General features: G+C 46.2%; 1 protein-coding gene across 2 annotated transcripts in view; it reads left to right on the plus strand.

The window, feature by feature from the left end:
- The window catches only part of CAMK1D (calcium/calmodulin dependent protein kinase ID), a 329871-nt gene that overhangs the window by 117391 nt on the left and 188696 nt on the right, over nt 1-23784 (plus strand). For both annotated transcript variants that reach the window (XM_090041796.1, XM_090041794.1), the window contains exon 2: nt 9566-9697. In XM_090041796.1, coding sequence (XP_089897922.1) covers nt 9566-9697 — 132 coding nt within the window. The remainder of the gene's footprint in view (nt 1-9565; nt 9698-23784) is intronic.

Genomic DNA, 23784 nt, shown 5'->3' on the forward strand with positions numbered 1-23784 from the left:
GAAGGAAAAGAGCTAGCTAACTTAATGGACAAAGCTGATGCAAGAGCAAATAGACATAAACAGGCCATGAATAAATTGAGGTGGGAAAATAGAAGAGGGTATCTCAGCATCAGGGTATTTTTGTTTTGACAACCTGCCAAATGGCCAGACTGGTTTTAAGATGGGGTTTGATAAATGTATCAAAGCAGTTATATGACATAGTTGCCAACTACAGCCAGGACAGGACTCGGCCACCAGGGAGGTCCCACCCATGCTATGTTCCTAAGATGTTTTTCCTCTGATTAAAGCAATGTGGAGGGAAAAAAGCTCGCAGCTGTTTTAGGTGTATGCAATGTGTCCCTGCCCTATACACAGGGGTGGACACAAAAGCCTGAGCTTGCCAAGTAGGAGACTCTTTGCTTTTATGAAAAGGTTCAACCTCCTAGCCCTGAGCTCCGACCCAAAAATGGCTGCAGCAACCTTTTTCGCCATCATGATCCATAGTGGAGCAGGAGACCTGGGCAGCTTTGGTATGGAATTTAAAACCTCATTCTGGGCCTATACCAACCTCTAGCTAAAGGGGTGTAGAAAGGAGCTTGCCCCGGGAACAGGGTACTAGTATTGATTATTGGCCTAATGGTGGCATGTAAAGACTCCAGCAGGGATTTGGGCCCCGTTGTATTAATGTGGCGTACCCCAAAGAAGAGACAGCACCTTTTTTGAAGTCATAGGTTTGGGCTACCATGGTCCAGGCATGTCAGCCAACAGCATACAGCAAGATGTCCTAGCTGCTTTGCCGCCAACGCTGGAACAACCTGGTTTTAATGACCAAGGGCAGAGCAACTTGGGCAGAGCCATGCAATAGAGACTAGTTTCCTAACATCTGACGGAGTGCTTTATCTGCTAGTGCACCCTGCAGCCCATATTATCCCACAGGGATTTCTACAGGGTTTCTCATATCTTGTGCTGAGATAGACCATACTGGCCTCTGTGGAAGTCAGGCTGCTGGACTGGCGGGGCTAATGGTCTGACTCAGTATGGTCATTCCCATGTGTTCCTATGTTTCTCATTACCTTGGGTTGATGTGGTTAAGCAGTCAGGATAATTGGAGAACCATGATCTATATTGTTGTTCTAAATGGCTTTATGATACATTTTACCTGGAACAAAGTAAATCCATACAGCCATGCCCTTTCAGGAGCTGGCTCTGAGCCTGCAGGAAGAAGCATCAGTGGTACAGACTGGGATGACTTGTTGCATCAGCTGTGGCATGAGGACTGGCACTGGCCATTAGTTAATCTTCCTTTAGGGAAAGAGCAACAGCATTTTAAGCAAGCCTGAGAGCACGGTCCATTGTCTGGATCACATAATAACAGCGTGATGAGTGACTGGGGGGTTAAACTTGGAATAGATGGTGTACATGAGAGGGCAAGGAGCACAGCTGCCTGGTACAATAGGAGTACAGCAGAGAGAGAAGACCGTGCGCTGTGTTACTAAAATAACAGTGGAACAAATATACCCCCGGTGTTGCAACACAAACCCACCCAGCCCAACAGATATACAGAAATATTTTCAAACACAGGTGACTTTAAGAAAATTGAAGCAAGTACCAGGGTTGAAAGTTTGGGCTTCAGCTCATATGGTCTGACCCTGCAGTGTTTACTGAGGTGAAATTCCCATTTGATTTCAGTGGGAGTATTGTCAGAGTAAGGGCTGAAGGACTGAATCTGAGGTATGATGAATAAGACTAGATGGATAGCACGGTTGTCGCACTAAAGAATAAACTACTGCCAAGGGATCAAAATGTTTGTGACCTTGCCCTTAGTTTTATATGGAGCTGCTTTGGGACCTTACCCAGGTCTAAGGCAGGGGTCAGCAACGTTTTTGGGTAGAGTACCCAAAACACCTGCAGCCTGACTTGTAAGATGGTGGTGTGCTGGGGGTGGACGACGGGAGTGGTGAGGGGCCCGATCCTTGTTGTGGCAGCGCAGCCCCAGCCCCTTGAGGCGCGTCTGCCAAGCAAAATGACTTTGCGTGCCACGCTGTGGCATGCATGCCAGCAGTTGCCCTGGTCTAAGGGTTCGACACCAATGGAGATGCCCCAAATACCTTGGTTTCACACTGGACTAGTCTTGGGCCTGGATCACACCTCTTCACTGAAACCTCCTTGAACTTCTGGAAACTTTGGCTTCACATCCAGGTCTGAAGTTTGCAGGACAAGGCCATTTCCTCCGTCTAGATCACAGTGCATGCTGGGATGTGGCTTCATGGCGAAAATGCTTAATTTTCAATTTAGTTATGATTTGGGCTTTGTGCCAGGTGGAGCGTAGAGCTGTAGGGGAATAACAATTTGAGTTACACCAGTAGCAGACCCAGCAACAGAACTTGGCTCCCACTTCTGTGTGTTTTGTCGTAAAACACATGGTCTCGTAGCTTGCACGAGAAGGCGTCCGTGATCCCCTCGCCACTGAGAGCACTTCCTATTTATCCTTGACGGTGTTCAGGAACAGTTTAAATGTAGCCTTTCTGCAGAGGATGGGGGGTTATGACTGAACAGGTAAGGTGCTACGTTATGTCTCCATGGGCCATAACAGTTTGATGCTTGCACTGAAGGCTGCCCTCAGTCGACCCAGCTGCAATTGAGTATTTGGTCATTTGGGCTGGGGATCTGCAGGCAGTTGGATGCGATGTTCGCTGCATTGCTCCCTTGCGTGCTGTTGGCTGCAGAAAGTGGTGTGCCTCAGGCCCATTAGTCTGATGCACCATGTCGGCTTGGCACAGACCTTTTTCTGGGGAGAAAACGAATATCTGTGTTTGCTTACTAAGATCTTATGAAATGGCTCACTGTTGTTTGGTGAGCCTCACACTTCACAGGGTTGTTCATGCTGGAAGCTGCCTTTTTTTTTTTTTAACTCCATTAGTGCTCACTGATTGCTTTCCTGAGGATGGCTAGAGCAAAGTACACACTGAATGCCACCTGTATCATAATTAAGGTCATTAGTGATATAGGGCCTAAACATGCGAAATCTGCTTCCTGCCTACTTCTGTTGGTTTAGTATAACAGCACCTGCAAACGCAGTGGAAAACCATTCAACATGTAGATCTTAGTAAATGGAAAATTCCTTCATCAGCCATTCATTTGTCAGAGTCTCCATTTGTATTTTTGTGGCACTGAAGCGTACTGATGCACTGTGACAGATTCTCTCCGACACAGCGCATGCCATTCATTTTATTTCAGGCTTTCAGTTTTCATAGTAGGTTATGATTTGGACAGATGCCACTGAGATGTGGCAGAACAAAGTTCTTTGCACTTCATTTCATCTTTAGCAGCACTCAAGTTTAGTATGAGCACCCTTGCTTTCGATTAGGAAGCTGCTGTAGACAAAATCCATTTGGAAGCAAATGCAGTTTGTTCCAGCAAAGTTCTGGAAGTGCTGATCTATTCTTGTAACTCTAGATTAAAGAGAGTAACTAGAATGGGAAGTGATCCAAGGAAATTCAGATTATGAAGGATGGGGCATCACATGAGATGCTGCATGGTTAAAAATTTTGAAGATAAGGAGTCCGTGTTTCTTGGGTGTCTTCCAGAATTTGTCCCTGTTGTGACCAAGGACAAGTCACTTAGCTTCTCTCTGCTTCTCTCCCACCAAGTTTTAAATGAGTGTACAGTTCCCTAGATTGGAGAACTGTGGCTCAATTAAAAATTTGCAAAAAGCTGAGGCCCTCAGATAAAAGACACTTAGCCTCTACCTCCGCTTTTAGGTGCCCCAAAAGTGGCCTGGTTTTGGATTACAGATAGAGCTGCAAGACTTCTGGAAAATCATTTTACTTATTAATACGCCATATTATAATACTGACTCAGGATGGGATTTTAGAGCTGCGAAAGTGGTATGGAGGCTCTGAATAGAACTACTGGAAATACCAAGGGAATTGGGAATAGAAAACAAACTGGATATGAACATGCTCTTAATTTCCTTAGGTGCTTCAAAAAGGTGGCTTTTCATTATTTCTCATTTAAGGGGAACTGGATATCTAAAGACATAAGCAAGTATAAATTCTCAGTCTTTAGGTGTGTGCCTTTATCCTCCTACATATAAAACTTAGTCCCTGTGTGCAAAAATACTTTAAAATTTTCTTCCATTTGACTGCAAAAATAAATAATTCTTTTGGTCACCGTGGAGGGGGAGAAGTTCCCGAAGATTTTTTCAGAGTAAGGATCAATTTGTTTCTAAGAAGACTACAAACTGAACTTGCCCTACACATGACATTTCTGATCCAAATTCATTCTCACTTCAAAATCTTACCTGGTGGCTTTTAATTGTATGGATTTTTGTCATTAATTTTGTAATCCCCAGTGTGCTTCTGCCTTCCAGTGTTTCAGGAGTCCAGAGCTATTTTGAAATAGTAGCTTCTGTAAGACGTCTCTCTGAGTTTGGGAATTTGCAGATCCTTAAACGAGTGCAGAGGCTGTTTGAATGAAGTGGGTTCATTCAGTTTACTCACGTGCTTAAAATGGTAGTCAGACTGGGTCTTATTAAATTTGGTAGAGGCAGTGCAAGAAATAGTGCTGAAGATCGGGACTCAACCTCCAGCCCATGGGCCAAATCCAGCCTGCAGAGCCGTGGCATCCAGCCTGTGGGGATCCCCATGGGTCAGGAAATTTGGCAACAGGGGAGTGGTGGAGGCTCTGTGTGGCCAGATCCGGCCCTGCCTGGGCTATTGAGTCCCCTGTGCATCCAGATCGGGGTGGAGCTGCTCACCCTGTACTGCAGGTTGGATTGAGCCCATTGGCTGCATCTGGCCTGCAGACGGACCTGGCATTGCCCGTCTGGCCCCCAGGGTGTCACTCCTCTAAGTCTGTTACCCAGCCAAAGCTCTAGCCCTGGTTTGGGGCCACTCTAATGTTGGAATAGACTCTTTTATACAAGATCCAGATGAGAGATCTTGATTACTTCTTGCCATTATGGTTCATGTGGCGTCTTTTGAGTAGGTCCAGGTGTTAAACCCCATGTCTTGTCTCCCTGCCAGACCTGCATGCACATTCTCCTCGTCTCAAATCCTGCCTGTGCTTCCTACCAATTTTGTATAGTAAAGCTCCTGGGTGCTGTTACACTGCTGATACCCACCACGCAACAGGAGAAGTCTTTGGGATTTGGGAATGAAAGGTACCGTATCAGTACAACTCACTGTGCAAAGAAAGATGGTATCTGTAGTCAACAAGAGGAGGAAAGGGAAAAAAGCAAAGGTAAAGGAGTGGTGCCATGTATTAATGTGAATGTCCTGATACTAATATCAGTACTGTATAGAGGACACTGCAATACATGCCAGTATTATAGACAAAGCTCTCTGTTCAGAGAGCATTAGGGAATAGGGCTAATAAAAGTGCTGTGCTATACAAATGGAAATAATAAACTCTGGATGAAATAAGACTGAGTTTTCAATGGAACTTATTATTATCCTGGGCGATGCTTAATGAAACACATTAAAGAAAAATAATGCTGCTTTGATGTTATACAATAACCATGTTTGCTAAAACTAGGCAACCTGTTATAGGGATTTATGTGCAAAATCACTGTGGTTTTTTTTTTTTTTTTTTTGAACCCTAGAGATAAGTAGAGATTTGTCCTTAGAGTTAAATCGTTGTTCTTGATTAGACTCTCAAATGAAAAGGGTCATCGGTTCCTTCAGCTAAAACTGTTGTTTAGTCCCCTTCGTGGTCTAGTGCAGGGCTGTCCAACAGGCAGCCTCCGGGGTTAATTTGTGGCTTGTCTTCTCCTCCCCCCACCCTCCCACCCAGCCATCATTTCCCCATTGCTTCAGCTGCAGCAGCAGCCAGGATCTCTGGGCTCTTCCCTCCTCCAGCTTTCACAGTCTGCACTGCAATGAAGTGCAGCATGCAGTGCCCAGGGAACCCAAGGCCCAGGGCCATTTTGCCTTGCTCTGAAATTCCTGGCCTCCATACCAGTCCCGTGGGTGGGGAGACAGGGAGGAGGGTGGGGAGAAGCTAACCCAGGAATGAATTTGGTCCAGGAAGTTTCTTTCTTTCATTTATTTAGTTGTTTTTGCTTCCCCCCTCAATCGCTCTCAACCTCTTCTGTCTTCCCTGCATCCCCTTCCTACTATGGCAACCTCTCCCTCTTTTAATTTCTCATTAATCCCTTTGGTAACATTCCCTGGAGGGTTGCACCCTTGTCTGCCGGTGGACAGGACTCCCTGCGAGAGCCTCCTAGTTAGCTTCCCACTTCGACTTTCAGTGGGAGGATCTCAGCTACATACTGACTTTATGGAAATTGGAGACTGCTTCCTAGTTTGTTCTTATAGCAATACAACTGAGGGCAAGCGAAACTCGGGGGCATCCAAAACCCAAGCCTCCGGGCATGGGCCTGCACATAGGATGCCTGCCAAAGGATCTGGAAGAATCTGAAGCCCCAAGTAGGGGTGAAGGATGCTCGCCGGTAGGAGGGCTACGTATGGTTCTTGAATGATTCACATGGATTTGGAATTGACCTGGCTGATTTGACTTGGGACATGGAAAATTTTCCATTTAAAAAAAAAAAAGTGTGTGTGTGTGTGTGTGTGTGTGTGTGTGTATGTATATATATATACACACACACAATTTTTTATTTCTTAGATAATATATATCTTATTCCTTCCCAGACCAGTGTCACACGCTGCGTGTGTCCTCAGGGGCTGGGGGATTGCAGGGAGCAGTACTAAATGCTGTCTGAGGGCAGTTTGAGACATGAATCTCGCCAAGTGTTTGTACAACGTTGGGAACATGAGGAGTGCTCTAAGCACCGAGGGTTGACATTCAGATAAACACTTTAATAGAGTATCTTCCCATTTTGTGTTCCTAATGAGAACAGCCATTAAAGAAATATGATGTTAATCTTAATGAGGGGAACTATAAGTCCTTGAAAACATTCAAGGGGCTATCAGTTCAAATCTGTAGGCTGGATACAGCTTCTCCTCCCCATGGCTTTCCAGCAAGCAGAGGAGAAGGGCAGTAACCCAGGCATTTAGTAGAGTTTACTGAAAAGAGATTTTTATATCACGGTCTTTGAATGGCAATGAACTTATGTTGTAAACAGAAGCTTTCTGGATTTTTATAGTATCGTAAACATACTCGGCTCTGTACAACAAGCAAAAGGAGTTGTACAAACATTCAAGCTGCTGTGCAGAGCAGGCAAGCAAGAGGCAAGGGACTAGTACAACACACAGCCAAGCACATGCAGCGTAGATAGTGTGACAAAAGCTTACGGATGCAAGCATGGTGTTGATTATAGCCTTGTTAGTCTAAGGATGTTGGCAGACAAGGTTCTTTGGGTAGAGGGGATATCTTTTATTAGACCAACTAAATAGTTGGAAAAATTGTTCTTTGCAAGCTTTTGGGCACAAACACCCTTCAGGCAAGGTGTGGCTTAAGGGGTTCTTGAAAGGATGCCTGGGAGCCATCCTGGTTGTTCCTCAGCACCCTTCTCTCTGAAGTTAATGATACTTGAAGGTTCAAGTGATTTATTCCCTAAGTATTTGCAAGGACAAGGACTGGTGTTGAAAGGATTTCAGACTCAAATAACTAGGGCTGTTCAGCAGGTGAAAGTCACAGAATAAGTCTTTTAAACAAACTTGATCTGCTTGGTTCTTTTGTTCTGGCTGAGTCCATGTGGCACAGGATAGGTGAACTCCTGGATGAAGTACGTCGGTCCCATAGCTCTCTGAAACTTGTGATCTAAACACAAAGCACTGAGTAGAATTAGTGAGGCTAAAATTTGAACTGCGCGCGCACATGCACACGCGCGCGCACACACACACACACACTTTTGCATCAATCCCATTAATCTATTTCCAGCTTCCTGTCATCATTTCCTTATCACCACTAACTACAAAAGTATTTCCCTGTAAACGGAAGTTTTCTCTTTCCTAATCAGCATCTTCCTTCTCCAGCCTGATTCATTTATTGACTCACTTAATGATTCATTCAGTTATTTCACATCCAGGGAGCAACTGTGAGGTCACCTATACTCAACTGTGCCATAAGAACTGTATGATTGAGGAAGAAAGAGCCTGGCAGTAAAAGGGAAAAAGCATCTGTTTACCCGTAAACACCAGATAACCAGCAGTGGTGGGGGATGAAAGTCAGAGAACATTCAGAGTTTAATGAGGTTGTGATCAAATATTAACATTTTAAGAGCTTACTGGAGCTTAATTGCAGCTTGTTTAGGCTGTAAGTGGCGTGTTTTTTTACTGGAAGGCCATGCCAAATAATATATTGATTGATTGAGGGGAAAATTCAAAGGGAAATGTGCCCTAGTTCTGGGGATTTACTTTTATTTTATATAAATAATAAATGACCTTGCAGCTATTAGTTGACCTTGGGCTGTGGTCTTGAGAGATGAGCACTTGGATGTGAGATACACAGGGGAGCACAGGTACTGCGGAAAGTGGTTTTTCGATTAATAGGAGCACTGGGATTTGCCAGTCTGAATCAGGCCAGTAGGCCATCTAGGATCTTATTCAACAGTGGCTGAAACCAAGTAATACAGAGAAGTTCATAATACATAAATTTGGCATAAAATGTCAAAGCGGCGGCTTCTTCTTACTCTTGGCTGCTGAGTGAGGACTTGTGTCCTGGCTCATATGCTCTTCGTATGTTTTATCCTGTCTGCAGCCCTGAATATTCTTACTATTCATAGGAAGGCCTCAACTGACTCTGTAATCCTGACTTCAGCAAAATCTCTTGTTGAAGGTTGTTCCATGGGTGTGAAAAAAACCTAGAACTCTTGGTTCCAAAACGATACCTTTTATTAGACCAACTGGAAAATGGCAAGAAAATTGTCCTTTTCTGCAAGCTTTCAGGATCAAAGTCCTTTAGTGAGGCTCTGGGAAAAGTGTAGATGGTACAAGATGGTAAAAAGTCCCCATAGGTAGGAAATAAACTTTATTTTTGCACAGGGGGAGCTGAAGACGGAAGGATGTCCTTCTGGGTCCTTGAGAGTGTCTTTGTGAGCTGTGTTGAGTAGCTCTTTGGTGTTAATTTTATGTTGTGCAAAGTAGTTCAATAGCTGCTGTCTTTGCTGAGTCAGAATAGAACAAAAAGCGATGGGAAACCCTAGACTGCTGGAGAACTAAAACGGGAGCGATCATTAAAGTGTGAGTATCTTGGATAAACATAAGTGCAGGCTTTACAGACTTTTATGAATTAAGCCTCCTACCACTGCAGTGAGTGAAGGAATCACTGCAGGTAGGCGTCTGGGGCAGAAGATGCTAAGTGTGTTCTCCAAGTCTCACAGTAAATCGTTGGCGGTGGCACAAGTAGCATTTCTTGGTTTCCAAGAGATCCCTTCGATCGTTTTTGGACCCTGGCTTACTTTTAAAACTTTCCTGTTGTTCAGTAAACGTGGCTGTCAGGAATATTTAGCCTGAGCGCCAACAGGAGTATGTTTGTAAAGCAAATGAAAGATGCCTTACATGTGGAACGTTGCTGTTAATAAAGAGAAGTTGCAGTAGCAGCCTTTGTAGCCTGTAAGCGCGTGCTTCGGATCGCGGAGAGGAGATGATTTGAAATTGATCTTTTCCTTTTTCTTTAGGGGTGCATTTTCTGAAGTCGTTTTGGCTGAAGAGAGAGCAAGTGGAAAACTATTTGCAGTCAAGTGCATTCCCAAGAAAGCACTGAAGGGGAAGGAAAGCAGCATAGAGAACGAAATCGCAGTCTTGAGAAAGTAAGTATCAGATACGCACATCTCCTTTAGCAGTTAGACTAGCAGATCAGTCTGCTCTATGGCCAGTGAGTGAGAACTGCGATTTGATGCATGTGACCCAGTAGCGCAGCCTATCACAGAGGGCTGGGAATATCTGAGAATAAAATGCTTGCTCCATTTGGTTTTAAAATTGCCTCTTTTTCCTGTGCATTAATGGAGCCAGACTAATGCATAGTGGGAGAGTAGGCCTATGGGTGTACAGTATAATGTTCTCTAAATCAGTGGGGGCCAACCTTGTTGGCAGGCAGGTCACAGATTAGCCCTACACCTTCCCTGGATGTCACTCTGATCCCCTGTCCTTGCTCAATCTGTTGCTCTGTTTTCTGCTCAGTGTCCGATTTATTGCTATTGCTGTGTTCTGCTTCCTTCCCTGGGCTCCCTGTCCAATCTACTGCTCTGCTTTCTGCTTCCTGTCCTATCTGCCACTGTACACCCTATCCCCTCCCTGATCTGCCGCATACTGTACATAGCATTTTGTCCATCCCTGTCCTAAATAATCCTGATGTCACTGAAATTATTAACAGTTTGGCCATGGGTTTCATCGGGGGCCAGATCAGCTTTAACATAATCCTGAGCCATCCTTACAACATAGGATGCAGATGTGTGACAGTACCATTAAGGTTAACCCCTCCTTTCCCTGTTATGGAGTTCTCAGCACAACTCTGTGCCCTCTCAGTCGTGACAGATGCTACTGTTCAAGGTATTCCAGCTGGGCATTTTTGCCTTAAGAAGGGATTACTGGGAAGTACAATAGATAGAGCCACTGGGGGATCAGGCCTCCATTTCTTACAAGCTCCAAGCTTTCTCTGACTCCATTAGGAAATTTGAATGCATTTTAAGAAGGGAATCAAAAGAAAAGGAGGTGTTGACTGGGGCATAGTATGGTGGAGAAGCTAGAACAAGCCCCACTAGTGTTGCGATTTCATACCCAAGCAGTAATTTCAAGTGGCACAATCTAACAGCTTGAAACAAATGCTGTCTTGGTAGAACAGGCAGTTTTGCCTGTCGTAAGGACTGCCTTGCCTGGACCTGCCTTGAAGGATGGAGTACAGAGAAATCTTTGGGGGTCGCTTCTGCTTTTGTTTTTTTCCCTCGTTTTTCCTGTTCACTGGCAAGCTGTTTCACAAGACAACAGGAAGCAGAAGCTTGGGTTGAGCCGTCCAAGCTGCACTGGCAAAGTAGCAAGGGGATGGAAAATACCTTATGGAGCTGCTCAGTCTGCTGCCTACTGGGCATTAGGAGTTAGCTGCAATGAGAGAGATTGCCCATGTCTCTCTTCTGATGTTTTGTACTTAGATATTGCCAGTTCACCTTTAGGATGTCTTTGTATTTACCCCAAAAATAGTTCCTTTTTTGCTAATAGTCCCAGTGAAGAATATGTATGTGCCACCAAGGAAAAACCACCACCTTACCACCTTAAAAAAAGCCAAAAAACCAGCTGCTTCTCTCAGTTGAGGAGGTGGAAATCAGCCAGTTGCATTATTTACACACACTGCAATGAATTCTTCTCTGATAAGCAGATGTTGGGCATAGCTTTAAAACAAAAAAGGTGAGGCGAATCCTGAGATGCTGTTGCTAGGCTGCAGAGGTACCTCTAGTTGTCCCGCTTTTGTTTCTGGTGAGCTTAATATTAAGCCTGATCTTTAGTATACGCCTCTCCTAATGATTATGTATTATACCACAGCATTAGGCTGGTATACTTCACTCTAAGGAGCAAGAATCCTTAAGTAGACATGTACTTGGCTAGCTGATCCCAAAGTTCGTGCAAATAGGTGGAGGAGATGATAAGTATTAACTTGAGTCCCTGAAAGGGAAGCACAGAGAAGGAATTCAGAGCTCATGAAAATGCCTCCGCCTGCCCTTCCAGTCTATCCATGGAGCTTGCTAAAGGCTCTGGCTTTCACCTGAGAAGACAAATGTCCACGACTAGGCTCAGCTCTGCTGTGACATGGAATATCCCTGACCTCTTCAGAGGATGCTCTGTAGTAGACTTGAGTTCTCTGTCCTGCATTTGGGTGGGTGGGAAATGGTTTCTTCATCCTGGGGAGGCCTTATCTTCTGGCAGTTGTCAAGCAGGGACAAGTGCTATAGTGTATCTGCATGAAAGAAACCACACCTGTCATGGAGTCATGCTTCTGTGCCATCTTCCAGCTCAAGCGAAGCTTGCTGCATTAGGCAGTTTCTTTTTGTGAGGGGGGTGGGGTGCACCTTGAATGACACACAGGAATTGTTGGGACCTCCAGGGCTAAAAGTAAGAGGTGCTTTGGCATAAGATTAATCTCTCCAGATGGAGCTGGACTAAGGTGGCATCCTTAGCAGATGGGGAGAAGAGAAGAAACTGTAGACCTCTCCCCCGTACCCCCTACCTTGGATTAAATTATACAACTGCTCCTGAGATGGAAGAACAAATCCCAAAATCCATGCATGTCTTTTGCATCTGCATATAATCATAGAAATGTGGGGCTGGGGTGGACCTTGAAGTTTTCTACTCCATCCCCATGCTCAAGGCAGTCATCCTGTCCAAACCAGCCAAGATAAATGTTGGTCAGACTTTCATTTGGAACCTTCCAGTGACAGATTCGACAGCCAGTATCTCTTCCAGTGCTTAGCTAGCACTATACATAGGAACTTCTTCCTGGTGTCTAACATAAATCTCTGTTGTTGCAGTTTAAGCCCCTTACTTGTTCTGTCCTTTGTGGATCAAAAAACAGTGATCACTCTGCTCTGTCTTCTGTTCTCCAGATGAAATAATCCCAGTTTTTCCAGAGTCTTTCTGCCAGCCCTTGAGGATCTGGCAGGCTGCACTACATCTTATATCATACATTTGAGTGGATCATGGTATGACTTTTCTATTTAAGGTGGGTTTTATAGGCAGTGAAATCTAATGTCAAGAGCAGGGATCTGGGAACTAGCAGTCCTGTTTATATTCCTGGGTCTGCCACTGACTTGTGTCTGTGACCTTTCATTTTTGATGGCTTAACTTGCCCAGTTGTAGTTTGTGCAGCCCAATTATTTGTTGCCTCTGAAATACACTGAGATTCTTGAATGCAATGTTCTATGTACAGTGTCCTTGTGCATCCTTTAATTATGTCAGCAGTCCCTTTGACCTCTCTGGAGACTTCTGCCAGGCTGGACCTCAAGTGCAAACTTATTACATGTTCTTCTAAATGCTCTGTTTTTCTGAGATTCCCTTTAGAGCTGTTTGGTATCATACGCCAGTCATTACAAGCAGAGCATGCTTGTATACTGTAGAAAGCTGGTGACCTATATGGAATTTTTGGGCATATATATATGGTCTTGATCTGTTAGATGCTTTCTGCCTTTGGGCTTCTGTGCCTCTGCTGCCCGAAAATGACACATTTCACAAATGATGCTGTGCTACCAGTTGAGTTTGCAGCCAGCCAACCACTCTGAATTTTTTTCTGTGCAGGCTGGGATGAATCATACATGCTCAATCACTGTATTTTTCCAGCTCAAGCCGGCAAATCTTTTCTTAAAAAGAAAAAGATGGAAGAGCCGTTAAGTGACATTAGGTCTGTCTTCATGTTTCTACACACTAGCAACCCAAGCAGCATTCTTTCAAAATGGGCATTTTTGTTTCTATTGGAATCCATAGCAAAATTTCCCATTGACTTGAATGGCAGGGGCAGAGCAGGCCCTTGAAATTACAATATGAGAAGCAAAAAATGGCTCAGCTTTGTCTGGTAGCTTCTACCTGACAAAGGCTCATGGCCCTGCATGTGTGAGCTTTAAATTTAAACAGTGAGTCTGTCCACTCACAGGCTAAATAACATGCTGAACCGGGACCTACAAGGCTGCTTCAAATGAGGACAAAAATCCACTTGGCATCTGTGTTCAGTGCTATATCATGAGCAGCAGAGCTGGCCTTAGGGAACATGGTGCTCTGGGCGAACTTGTATTTTGGCAGCCCCTCCTAAGCCAGTGGTGCTGCTAGAGGCAGAGGCAGGCAAGGCATGGGGTGCAGCCCATCAGGGAAGTGGAGCGGCATTGCGCCACACAGTCAGGCAGGCAGCGCTGCTGCTGTGCAGGAGCAGGGTGGGTGGACTGGAACAGGAACCATCCCATGCACATGTGCCCAGTCCGGCTCCTCTGACCAACAGCTGGAGTTGGGGGTGTGCTGGGTACTGCTTCTCCTGCCTGGGGCAGGGATTAGCTGGGTGGGGTGGGGTGGGATGGTATGGGGGGAAAGTGCTGCTGTGAATGCAGGCTCCTCACGCGTGTGTGCATGCATGTTTGTGCGTTTGGCGCCTTCCTGACTACAGCACCCTGGGCAGTCGCCCATGTCGCCCATCCATAAGGCTGGCTCTGACAAGAGGGAATCTCTCCATGTCCCCACCAGTGCCTGGGTTGTGTGCTGGGGCATGAGGATTGCCTGCTTGTGTAATTGCTCTGCTAATGATACATGATGGCACACAATGCAGAATGCTGGCCAGAGTTGCTATACTTTGCTCTGCCAAAAATCGGGTTTCACATCAGAACTTAGGCTGCTCTGTTTTAGGTCATGCAGGGATTCAGTTGTTTTACAGCAGGAGTAGGCCACCTTTTCCAGCCTAAAATGACCCACCCTGGGTCAGAAGTGGCTGGGCAGCCACTAGGACCCTGTTGCCGTTGCCGCTTGTCTTCGCTTCGGCAATTGATGCTCATCCCAGCTGCAGCATGGGGAAAGCACCCACAGAAGGCACCTCTGGCTTACATATACTGCTGAAGCCCCACATTTGCAAGTTGGATCCAAAAGTCCCACAGGCTGGATCTGGTCTGCAGGCCATACATTGCTGATTTCTGTCCTAATGGGAGGTGTGAATTGCTACATGCCAAACTGGGGTAAGGGAAGACAGATGCTCAGCATTTAGTTAGGCACCAAGGCTGTCTCCAGAGCCCAGGGGAGTTGCCAGGAAGATGCTCACAGGCTTCATAGCACTCTGGATCTGGCCTGGGATACCTCGCACCATGTAGGACTGTTGGATTCTTGAGAATGCAGGTTTTTTCCTGCTACTGGATTCCTCTGGCCATTGTGCAGTGGGTTAGAGGATGGTGGACCAGAGGTCACTTCTTTCTTTCTTTTTAATGTAGCCAGCCACTTGGAGTGGGTGGATGAACTGCACAGATCTAGTTCTCTACCACTGCAGTTGATGAGAGTTCGATAAAGGATCTGGCCTCGTGTTTCCTGTCTCCTTTTTTTCTTTTCACATCTCTGCAGGGCCAAGTGTATCTTGTCTGCTACACTGGGGCAACAGCATGAACTGCTTTAGCTTGAGTCCAGGATCCCTGGTTAAGGCTATAACCAATTCCTGTCGCACACGGCAGCCGTGAAGCACATGCTCGCATGGGGTGATAAACTCACTTGAATACTAAATGAAATAAAACCTTGATAAAAAGCAGAATGTGGGAGTTTCATATCCTTCAAATTGCTCCTGCCTTAAAGCAAGCAGGTAAATGCAATTCACTCCGCAGCTTGTGTAGAATAGTGAAACAGTCTTCCATGTATGGTAATCGGGCAGGTGTGAACGTGTTGAAAGATGAATCTGCTGTTAGACAGGTTCTTGTAGGGGGTAGGTGGTGTGAAAAGAAATGTTAGACTCCAAAGAATCACCAATTTGAGGCTCTATTTCAATTGAAACAAAAACATTCTTTCTCTTTTTAAAATGCTGAGATGGAGGGAAAAGCTGCCTGATGTTCCTCTTGCTTGGTAATGTAAATCTGGAGTAACTGTATGCCAGGCTGTGAACTTAAATCTGCATAAAACCACTGCGGATGTGGGGATTCAGGCCTGCTGAGTTGAGTAGCAGATAGAGAAAAGAGCAAAAAATTAGCGCCCCCCCCCCCCAAAATAAATAAATAAAACACCTGCATAGTGCTTAGACAGATGTGTTTCTTAACAGTGTTTTGCAACATCTACCATATGCTCAGCTAGCCATAGTACTTCAGGTAGTTCCCACCAGGGACACTTCCAATTTCTTGTCAATTAGTTAATTATTTTGCCCCCTGCTTCCCCTTCCCGTCCCCAAATTTAGGAAAGGCTTTTATATTCCTTAACACAGATTCTGCTTCTGCCAAACTTCAAGCATCAGCCATTTTTTCTGTAACATAAACACCCTTCCAAAACCTTCTCCTCAAAAGCAAGCAAGCAACAAGACGGTGGTTAAAATGTTCTCAGAATTTGGAAATGTGTGGGGAGGAGAATACTGCTCTTTCAAAAACTGCCAAAGACTTTAATCCAGGAATAACTTTCAGAACACAGGTTAGAAGGAATCTGCTGTGTATCCTTGATAACATTATTCAGTGCATTTCAGTAAGATACAGGGCTCCTGGTTTGCGCATGGGACACGCACAACGGAAGGACCTCAAAGAGCTTAGAGTAATTCAGATGGATCCGTGCTCCAACCCAGTTCCCAGCAAGCTTTGTTCACTGTAGAAAATATCAGTCTAAAATCTACCACCATGCCAAAAACAAGAGGTGCTTTGCAGTCCCTTTTGACCAGCAGTTCAGGTTAAACCATTGCTTGCACTAAACCTTTATCTCTGGGTCCTTAACAACTCTTCTTAGGAGTCCTCTGTCTTAGCTCATCTCCCTTAGGAGTTGTCTACACAGGAGCACTTGGGGAAGGTGAATCCGAATGAACTTTTAAAGCAGATTAGCTTAACTGTATTAAGAGCTAAACCTGGAAAAGGGCTTGGGCACTAAAACAGACCGAGGTAAACATTAGACATCCACACCCAAAATTGTGACCCAAACCATCATTCTTTAGCTCCTGCCTTATCCTGGAAGTGTTTGAAATTCCTTTGTTCCTCCAGGTCGGACTTAAAAATTCTCCAGGCACCAGCTGTTCTGTTTGTGCCCACACGCAGACTGAAGCTACTGGGTACCAAATCTTGCCTAAGCCAGATCAGATGTAGGGACCAGGCAGGGGCCTCCAAGTCCCCTGGGAGGCCTGATCCAGCATGTATGCTCAGGGTCTCTGACAAAGTACCATTTGGCCATTTTTTTTTTTTTTTTAAAGCATTGGCAGTGGTGTGATCATCTGCTTTTATGTAATAGCTGCCAGGAGAGCCTCCCTCGGTCTGAGGGGACTTGAATCCAGATCTGCCGTCTGCCAGTCGAGTGCCCTAACTATCAGGGTGTGGGTTTGCCTGGGTAGGGTGCTTGACTCCCCTCTTGTCCTTGAGCAGAAAGGAAAGCAAGACATACAGGACTGGGAAGACAAAGAACAAGAGGGAGCACAGCTCTGTCATTGGCTAGTTTGGGCACTCAACAGGTCAGGGCGGGGGGGTGGGGCGAGGGTCTAGGGTTTTTGTTACAAAAAATAATTGGATAAAAGTAAGAAATAATGCAAGGAGCAAAGACTGGGGCCCAGCACTACACCTGCTCCCTGCTGAGTATGCTAACCACTAGCTTACGGAGCTACGTTCCTGCGTGCGTGCTCCCTCCTCTCAGACACCATAACTCCCTCACTCTCGAGTTCACGGTGGCTGGACAGCGCCCCTTGTCATATCATGAAAGGTGAGGGTACTCTCCTGGGAGACAGGAGACAGGGGTACCCACTCAGGCTGAGGAGAACATGAAACCCAAGTCTCCCATTTCCTGGGTGAATGCTTTAGTCTGACTATAAAGAGGGGTGACAGTGACTTTGGATGATCTTTGCTCCATTCTTTCAAACACCGCTGTTCAGGTCCGGCCCTCAAGAGGGGTCCTAGGGTGTGATTCCTGCGTGTATGGAGTAGGGTTGCAGTACTGTAGCTTGGGCAGGTCTGAGAGGTAAGGCTTCTGTATGCTTGGGAGAGTAGTTGGACAAGCTTTTGAACATCAGGTGCCCTTCCTCAGGTCTTTAGAACCCTTCAGAACTGAGGAAATGCGCCCGATGCCCAAAAGCTTCTTCAGCAGCTCTCCCAATTATGCAGTTGGTCCAGTAAAGATATCACAAAAAAGTCTTGTCCCTCAGTAGATGGAAGCATCTACTTGCAACCCTGATTCAGGTGGCCAAGCTGGAGAGGGGCTGAAGTTTGGACACTCTCCTGTGCTTAGTCTTCCCTTTTAGCTAACTCTAGATAGACTTTTTTTCTTCATCATCCTTCTGAAGCACCTAAACCTCTCGTGGCATTGGTTAGGGAGCCTGAGGACCAGCTCGGGGTTCTGGAGTCCACTCTGGGAGACAGATGCATGACAGTAAGGTGGTGTAGCGTTTAATCCTTTATTGCAGTGCTTCTCAACCTTTTTTCTACCAGGACCCATTTGTAAACCTCAGTGGCCAGTCCTGACCCAGTGCCCCTCATGCCCAACCCACTACCCCCAGGCTCCAGCCCTCCAGTGTGTGGGCCGGGGGGGGCGGTGTGGGGCAGGGAAACTCTGCCAGGGAAAAGCCATGGTTTCCCATGATTTTCTCTGTTGAAAAAGGATCCATTTTTAAAGTTTGTTGATCCATTTTTAAAGTTTGTTCATGACCCTGTCATATATTCTTGTGACCCACTTTTGGGTTGCGACTCATGGGTTGAGACATTCTGCTGTATTGGATCTGGCCCTAAACACATGTGTGGCCTTCCTTATTCAGAACTGAAGTGGCCTTAATTCCATTTTTTAATTCTGAATAAGAGTGTTCATATGGGGGTTTAATGGAGTTTAAACATCTACGTTTGGTTGGGCCACTTAACACTGATTCAGATAAATGCTCCTAAGTGTCTCTATATATAAGACATGATTTCTTGTGCTTTCTTTTATTGGCCCAGCTATATAGTTGGGAGAGCTGTTGGATGAGCCTTCAAGTGCCCTTCCTCGGGTTCCTTGGATGGACTGCTCCATGCAGCCCCTCTATATGGGCCAGCGCTTACAGCCCTGCAGTTCCCAGCAGGGTTGGGCAGCAGCATAACCCTATCCAGTTACAAAGCTGTCTTTGTGACTGGTGTAATGCTTTTGTACAGTAGTAAATATTTGACTGCTAAAGATCCTGTTTTTGAAGCACTGCCAATCTGATGAGTTGGGAGGTTGACAAAGGCTGGCAGTAGATACTGTAGATAGACAATGGAGGCTCTGTGTGCACAGACGGCCTTGAAAGTGTTGTCTAACCCCTTCTGTCATCGTTACCGTCTAACCCAGGGGTGTCCAACCATTTTGAATGTGGGGCTGGATCATGAACTTTTTATCACCCAGTGGGCTGGCGAGCCATATTCAAACACCCTCTGTCCTGGGCCAGAGAGACCCTGCCTGTGTAGCCCTACTGCACCTGCCTGTTACTGCAAGGTTCATGGTAGCTGCTGGTGGGCAGGGGCAGGAGGGACCGTTCTGCATGCAGGCTACTGCCCCAGAGACTGAAGGGGAGGAATAAATAGCTCCACATCTCCATCCCCTGAGCAGCACAGCCCCACGAGCCAGCACTGCCTGGGGGGGGCTGGACCGAGGTGGCCACTGCACCGCAGTCCCTCACCCACCCGCCCGCCAGCATGGCCCCACTGGCCGTGGTGCCTGGCACTAGCCAGCAGAAGTGGTGGCGGAGCCGTGTGCCACTTGAGACGGGACAAGCCTGGCTGGAGCGGCAGGGACTTTGGTCAGGTAAGCCCTACCGTCATGCAAGGCAGTTGGTGCTCTTCTCCTTTAAGGACATGAATAACATGCTTGGGAAAAAAATAAACCAAAAACTTGGCATCTCAGTCTGTCAGGTAATATTATTTCTCTGAAACTTTGCTTACCCTATAGACAAAACAAAGTTTTTTCAGTGAATAATGATGAGATGATACGCTGCCTCAGCAAGAAACAGGGAGACAGCTGGTGGTTATGTTAAGTAATCACTTCCAGAGAAAGCTTTTATGTAGATTTACTTGTTAAAACCTTGCCTGTGCGTGCTCTTGCTGTTCTGCTGTAGTGACATTGGGCTCACTGCCTATTGACTTAGATCACAGATGAGTGCAAACTCAGGCCTTCCTAATGGCCAGATCCTACCTGCTCTAACTGCAGTGTACGTGCGAGGACAAGACCCTGCCTGCATCACGGGAAGACACAACCATTTTCATAGCAACGTGGGAAGGTGGCTCATGGCTGGGGCTGCAGCATGGCCAGAAGTTCTTAATTATCCTGTTGCCATTTCTTATCTGTACTGATGTAGTACCTAAGAGGCCCTTCTCATGCCCCAGAGCCCTTAGGGCAGGGGTGGGCAAAATGTGGCCCGCGGGCCAAATGCAGCCCACCAGGCCATTCTATCCAGCCCGCAGGGCCCCTAAAAATATTAGAAAATTAACATATATCTGCCCCTGGCTGCCTGGCATGTGGCCCCCGATGGCTTGCGAAAACTCAGTAAGCGGCCCTCTGCCCAAAATAATTACCCGCCCCTGCCTTAGGGCATTGATGCACATGCTCCAGGAGAGAGAGAGAGTGTGTGTGTGTGTGTGTGTGTGTGTTGGGGGGAAGCTTTAATTAGAGCGGCTCTGAGAGCATGAGGATGCCAGTGCATGAAATGCTGGAGTCTGTTGGAGCACGGTAATTACCACTCAGTTAATTGAGCCTGCTCAGACGTGCTGTAATTACAGAACGTGGGAGCAGCCTTGCAGCTCGTGTGTAGGCACCCTTAGTGTTTGGTCCTGCATAGAATGAAAACGGTGCTTACAGTGTAAGTAGCATTATGCACATGGGCCTGCTAGGGCCCCCTGCCTCAGTGTCCCTGTATGTAAAATGTGATGCTGAGCCCCTTTGCACAGTGCTTTAGCAGCTTTGGATTGGAAAGTACTGTAAGAGAGAAGTCTTGTTAGATGGATTGACCAACTCAAGATCCAAGTAAAAGTGAGGACCAGGAGTCTGTGGATACTGTCCCAGCCCTATCTGAGACCTAGCAAGGCTGGGAATACTGGCTTACAGGGAGCAAAGATGAAACATTATCATGGGACGCTAGCTCAGCTTTCAGATGTTTCTGTTGGCTGATCATGGGAAAGAGCAGAACCTTGCTGGTAATTTCAGCTCCTGCATTCCTTGTGCACCCAAATCCCCCATTCACTTCTGCGGGGAGCTTTGGGCACAGCAGGGAGTCAGGATTTGCTCTGACGGGACCTTCGCAAAGAAGACACAGAGAACCATGTTTGGAGGCAAAGGGAGATGTGTATAGAAGTGCTTCCACCTTTGCTCTCCCTTGGGTCAGTAGGAGCCATCAGCAGGCCTGTGATCTAGGATGGTTCATCCCCTGCAAAGCCTCTGCCATATATCCCTTGCAAGGACAATGTGAAGTTTGCCCTTGTGCGGACATCCCCTGTGGAGGGACTGAGTGAGCATGCTGGGCTGTATTTTGCCTGGTGCTGAGGGCCAGGTTTGCAGGGGGGGTTGGGATTCTTAAGGCTGTTACTAGGTATGTGCTTGATCTGCCTAGGGGCTTCGGAAACCTCCACTGTGCATCTAGTGGCAACTTCAGGTGCCTGAATACCTCTGCAAACCTGGCCAGGAGTGCGACAGCCGGAGTGCAGCAGGGTTGGGGGAGGGGGGTGGACAGGGAGGAAAAGCATTGGGAATTGCTGTAAAGTGAGTGATGTTGGGGAGCCCACCCTCCCCTGCAAATCAGATAATGTATGAAGGTGGGCAGTACTTGCTCACAGCTATTGTAAATTTGGGATTGCTCCTACTTCCTGAGTGGCAGAGTGGGTGAGTAATAGCGGGTGTATGTATAACAGTTACTATAAGAGGAATCTGCCTCACACTCCATGGCGTAAATTGATCAACTGTGGGAGCTGGCAAGGCATTCTCCTCTGGCAAGGTACAGCATGGTCCTTCCTCCTCCAAAAGGAGGCTTGAGTGGAGGGTGATATGGTATGGCGATACGTCTACTCCATGCAACAGAACTTTGTGGCCCTTTGCACTGGCGAGGCTAATAATGGGACCCCAGGACAGGTGTTAAATGTTATTCTGGGGAATATTTCTGAGGCAGGGACCACTACGCCCAGCTCAAGTTGGATCCGCTGCTGTCCAGCTTCTTAGCCATGTCCAGGTTTGAGGGCAGGCTTAGCACAGAATAGGAGCAATCCCCGCAGAGCCCTGCCAGATAAGAGGGGCCAAATTAATGCAGATATTGGGGTCAAAACCTGCAAGGACCCCTGCAAGCTTCTGGGTAGGGTTGATGGAAACAGCATGGATTCCTGTCCTAAGCACCAGCATGAGGAGGAATCTGACTCTGTGTATGTCTGTGGGACACTGCGTCTCTTGCAGTGGTACTGTTGTTAATTCAATGCTTCTTCAGCAACCCTCCCTTACTGCATATGAATTATTTCTCTTCTGCAGGTGTCTTTACCTGCAGAAGAGAAATAATTTGCTAAGGACAGTATAAAATAATCATAGGGTAAAAAAATCCCCATATGGTTTCTGAGTAACACAGATGTTGGATGCTTTGCAGAATGAGCAGGAAACATCCAAGGTGGCTAAACGTCTCTGGATCACATTCCATGGTAGGTTAAATGTAAATAGACATAGAGGAAGATACTGGGGCTTCTGACAGTCCTAAAATGAGAGAAAAATCCTGCTTAAAATAGTAAACACACATACAATCCTTATCTCCCCTCTGATTCAAAGGGTGGCAACTGGTTTAATCTGCATGCATTCAGTAGCTGCCTTAGTAATATTATGTGTCTGGCTATATATCTTAATTCCCTCCCCTGCCCCCCATATTGTATACACCTGGGCTTTTGGGCTTCTTTAAATGTTACTAAGCATGATGAGCCATTTTCACTGTCATTGTTAGAAGGTACTGTACTTTTTTTTCCTTGTTGCTTTATTGAACCTCCATTACATAACTGTTCTTTTTCAAGGTCAACTTAAACCCTGACTCAGCTGAAAAATGGCATATCCTGAGAGAAGGGGTAGGTCAGAGGCCATTAAAGCATCACAGCTCAGAGTGATAGCTTGAATAACAATTTGGCATGTTGCGGTAACAGCTGCTTTCAGAAATAGTAATTTTAAGGTGTTTGCAGGTTCGGGGCATGGATTTTGCAACCTTAGCTAAAGTGTCCTGTGCCAACTGCATGTTTTGTGGAGACACAGCTGTATGAACAGGTGTGAATCCCAGGGTACTGAATACAGAACTTTTTTAAGGTTGTAGCTGAAGGATAAGAAATTTGCAACAAGTATTTTTCACCCTGGAAACCATGTACTTCATTTCCATGGTACTAATATCAGTTTAGACTTAATGTTGGCTATCATATAAGGGGAAATGTTACCATATTGTCTTGTATAACACACACCCTCCCCCCTGACTAAGATACTCACTTTGTTTTCAGAAGGTGGAATGAAAAAACCCCGATTCTTCACTGCCTGAAAGGTCGTAACTGCTTTGTACTCTTCCTGATAGGACGTGCTAACAGGGTTAATGGAGCAGCCACCCTTTTGTGCACCTGGACCGCAGCTGCCACCAAATTTCATAGCCAACCAGTGAATACATAAAAACACAAGCGGTAAAGGGGAAACAACCACCTGTGGCTGCTCTATTAACCCCCTAGCTGCTGGCCATAGATCATTCCTCCTTCAGCAGCAGTGTTTGCAGCAGCAGTGTCTGCCTTGCCAGTGGCTTGAGGGTGTCCCTTTAACAAAATGAAATGGGGAGAAAGAGAAAATATCCCTGCATGTGCTGGGCAGGGGCCAGCACAGTTAGCACACAGGATTGCCTAGTGGCTGGCCCTATTTCCTCAATAAAGGCACACATGCTCCAATTTCTAGTAGCTGATTTTAAGAAGAAAAGGTGTGTGATATGCAAGAAAACAGTGGTGAACATATATAAGGACTTTTGAATAAGGGCCTTGTTACATAGTAAAGTTAGGTGGCTTCTGGAGCTCTTAACCCCTGGATTGGCTGCATGTTAACACCTTTTAAGTGGTTTAAAGCACTTATCATTCAGTTTAGTTACACCACTGCAGGGCCAGATTATCTCCAATCTGCCTAATTTTGTTCCTGTTTCATTACTGTTTGGCCATTTCCCACAGCCATTCCACCCAAGTTGAAGTCCTCTAGTATCCCAGAGTGCAGCGGCCCCTCCTGACTCAGGGTGAATGGGGATGCCATGGTGTAGTGGGGCTGAGCA

This window comes from Crocodylus siamensis, chromosome 4 (genome assembly GCF_052110815.1).
Source record: "Crocodylus siamensis isolate JL-2025a chromosome 4, ASM5211081v1, whole genome shotgun sequence".
Taxonomy (NCBI): Eukaryota; Metazoa; Chordata; order Crocodylia; family Crocodylidae; genus Crocodylus; species Crocodylus siamensis.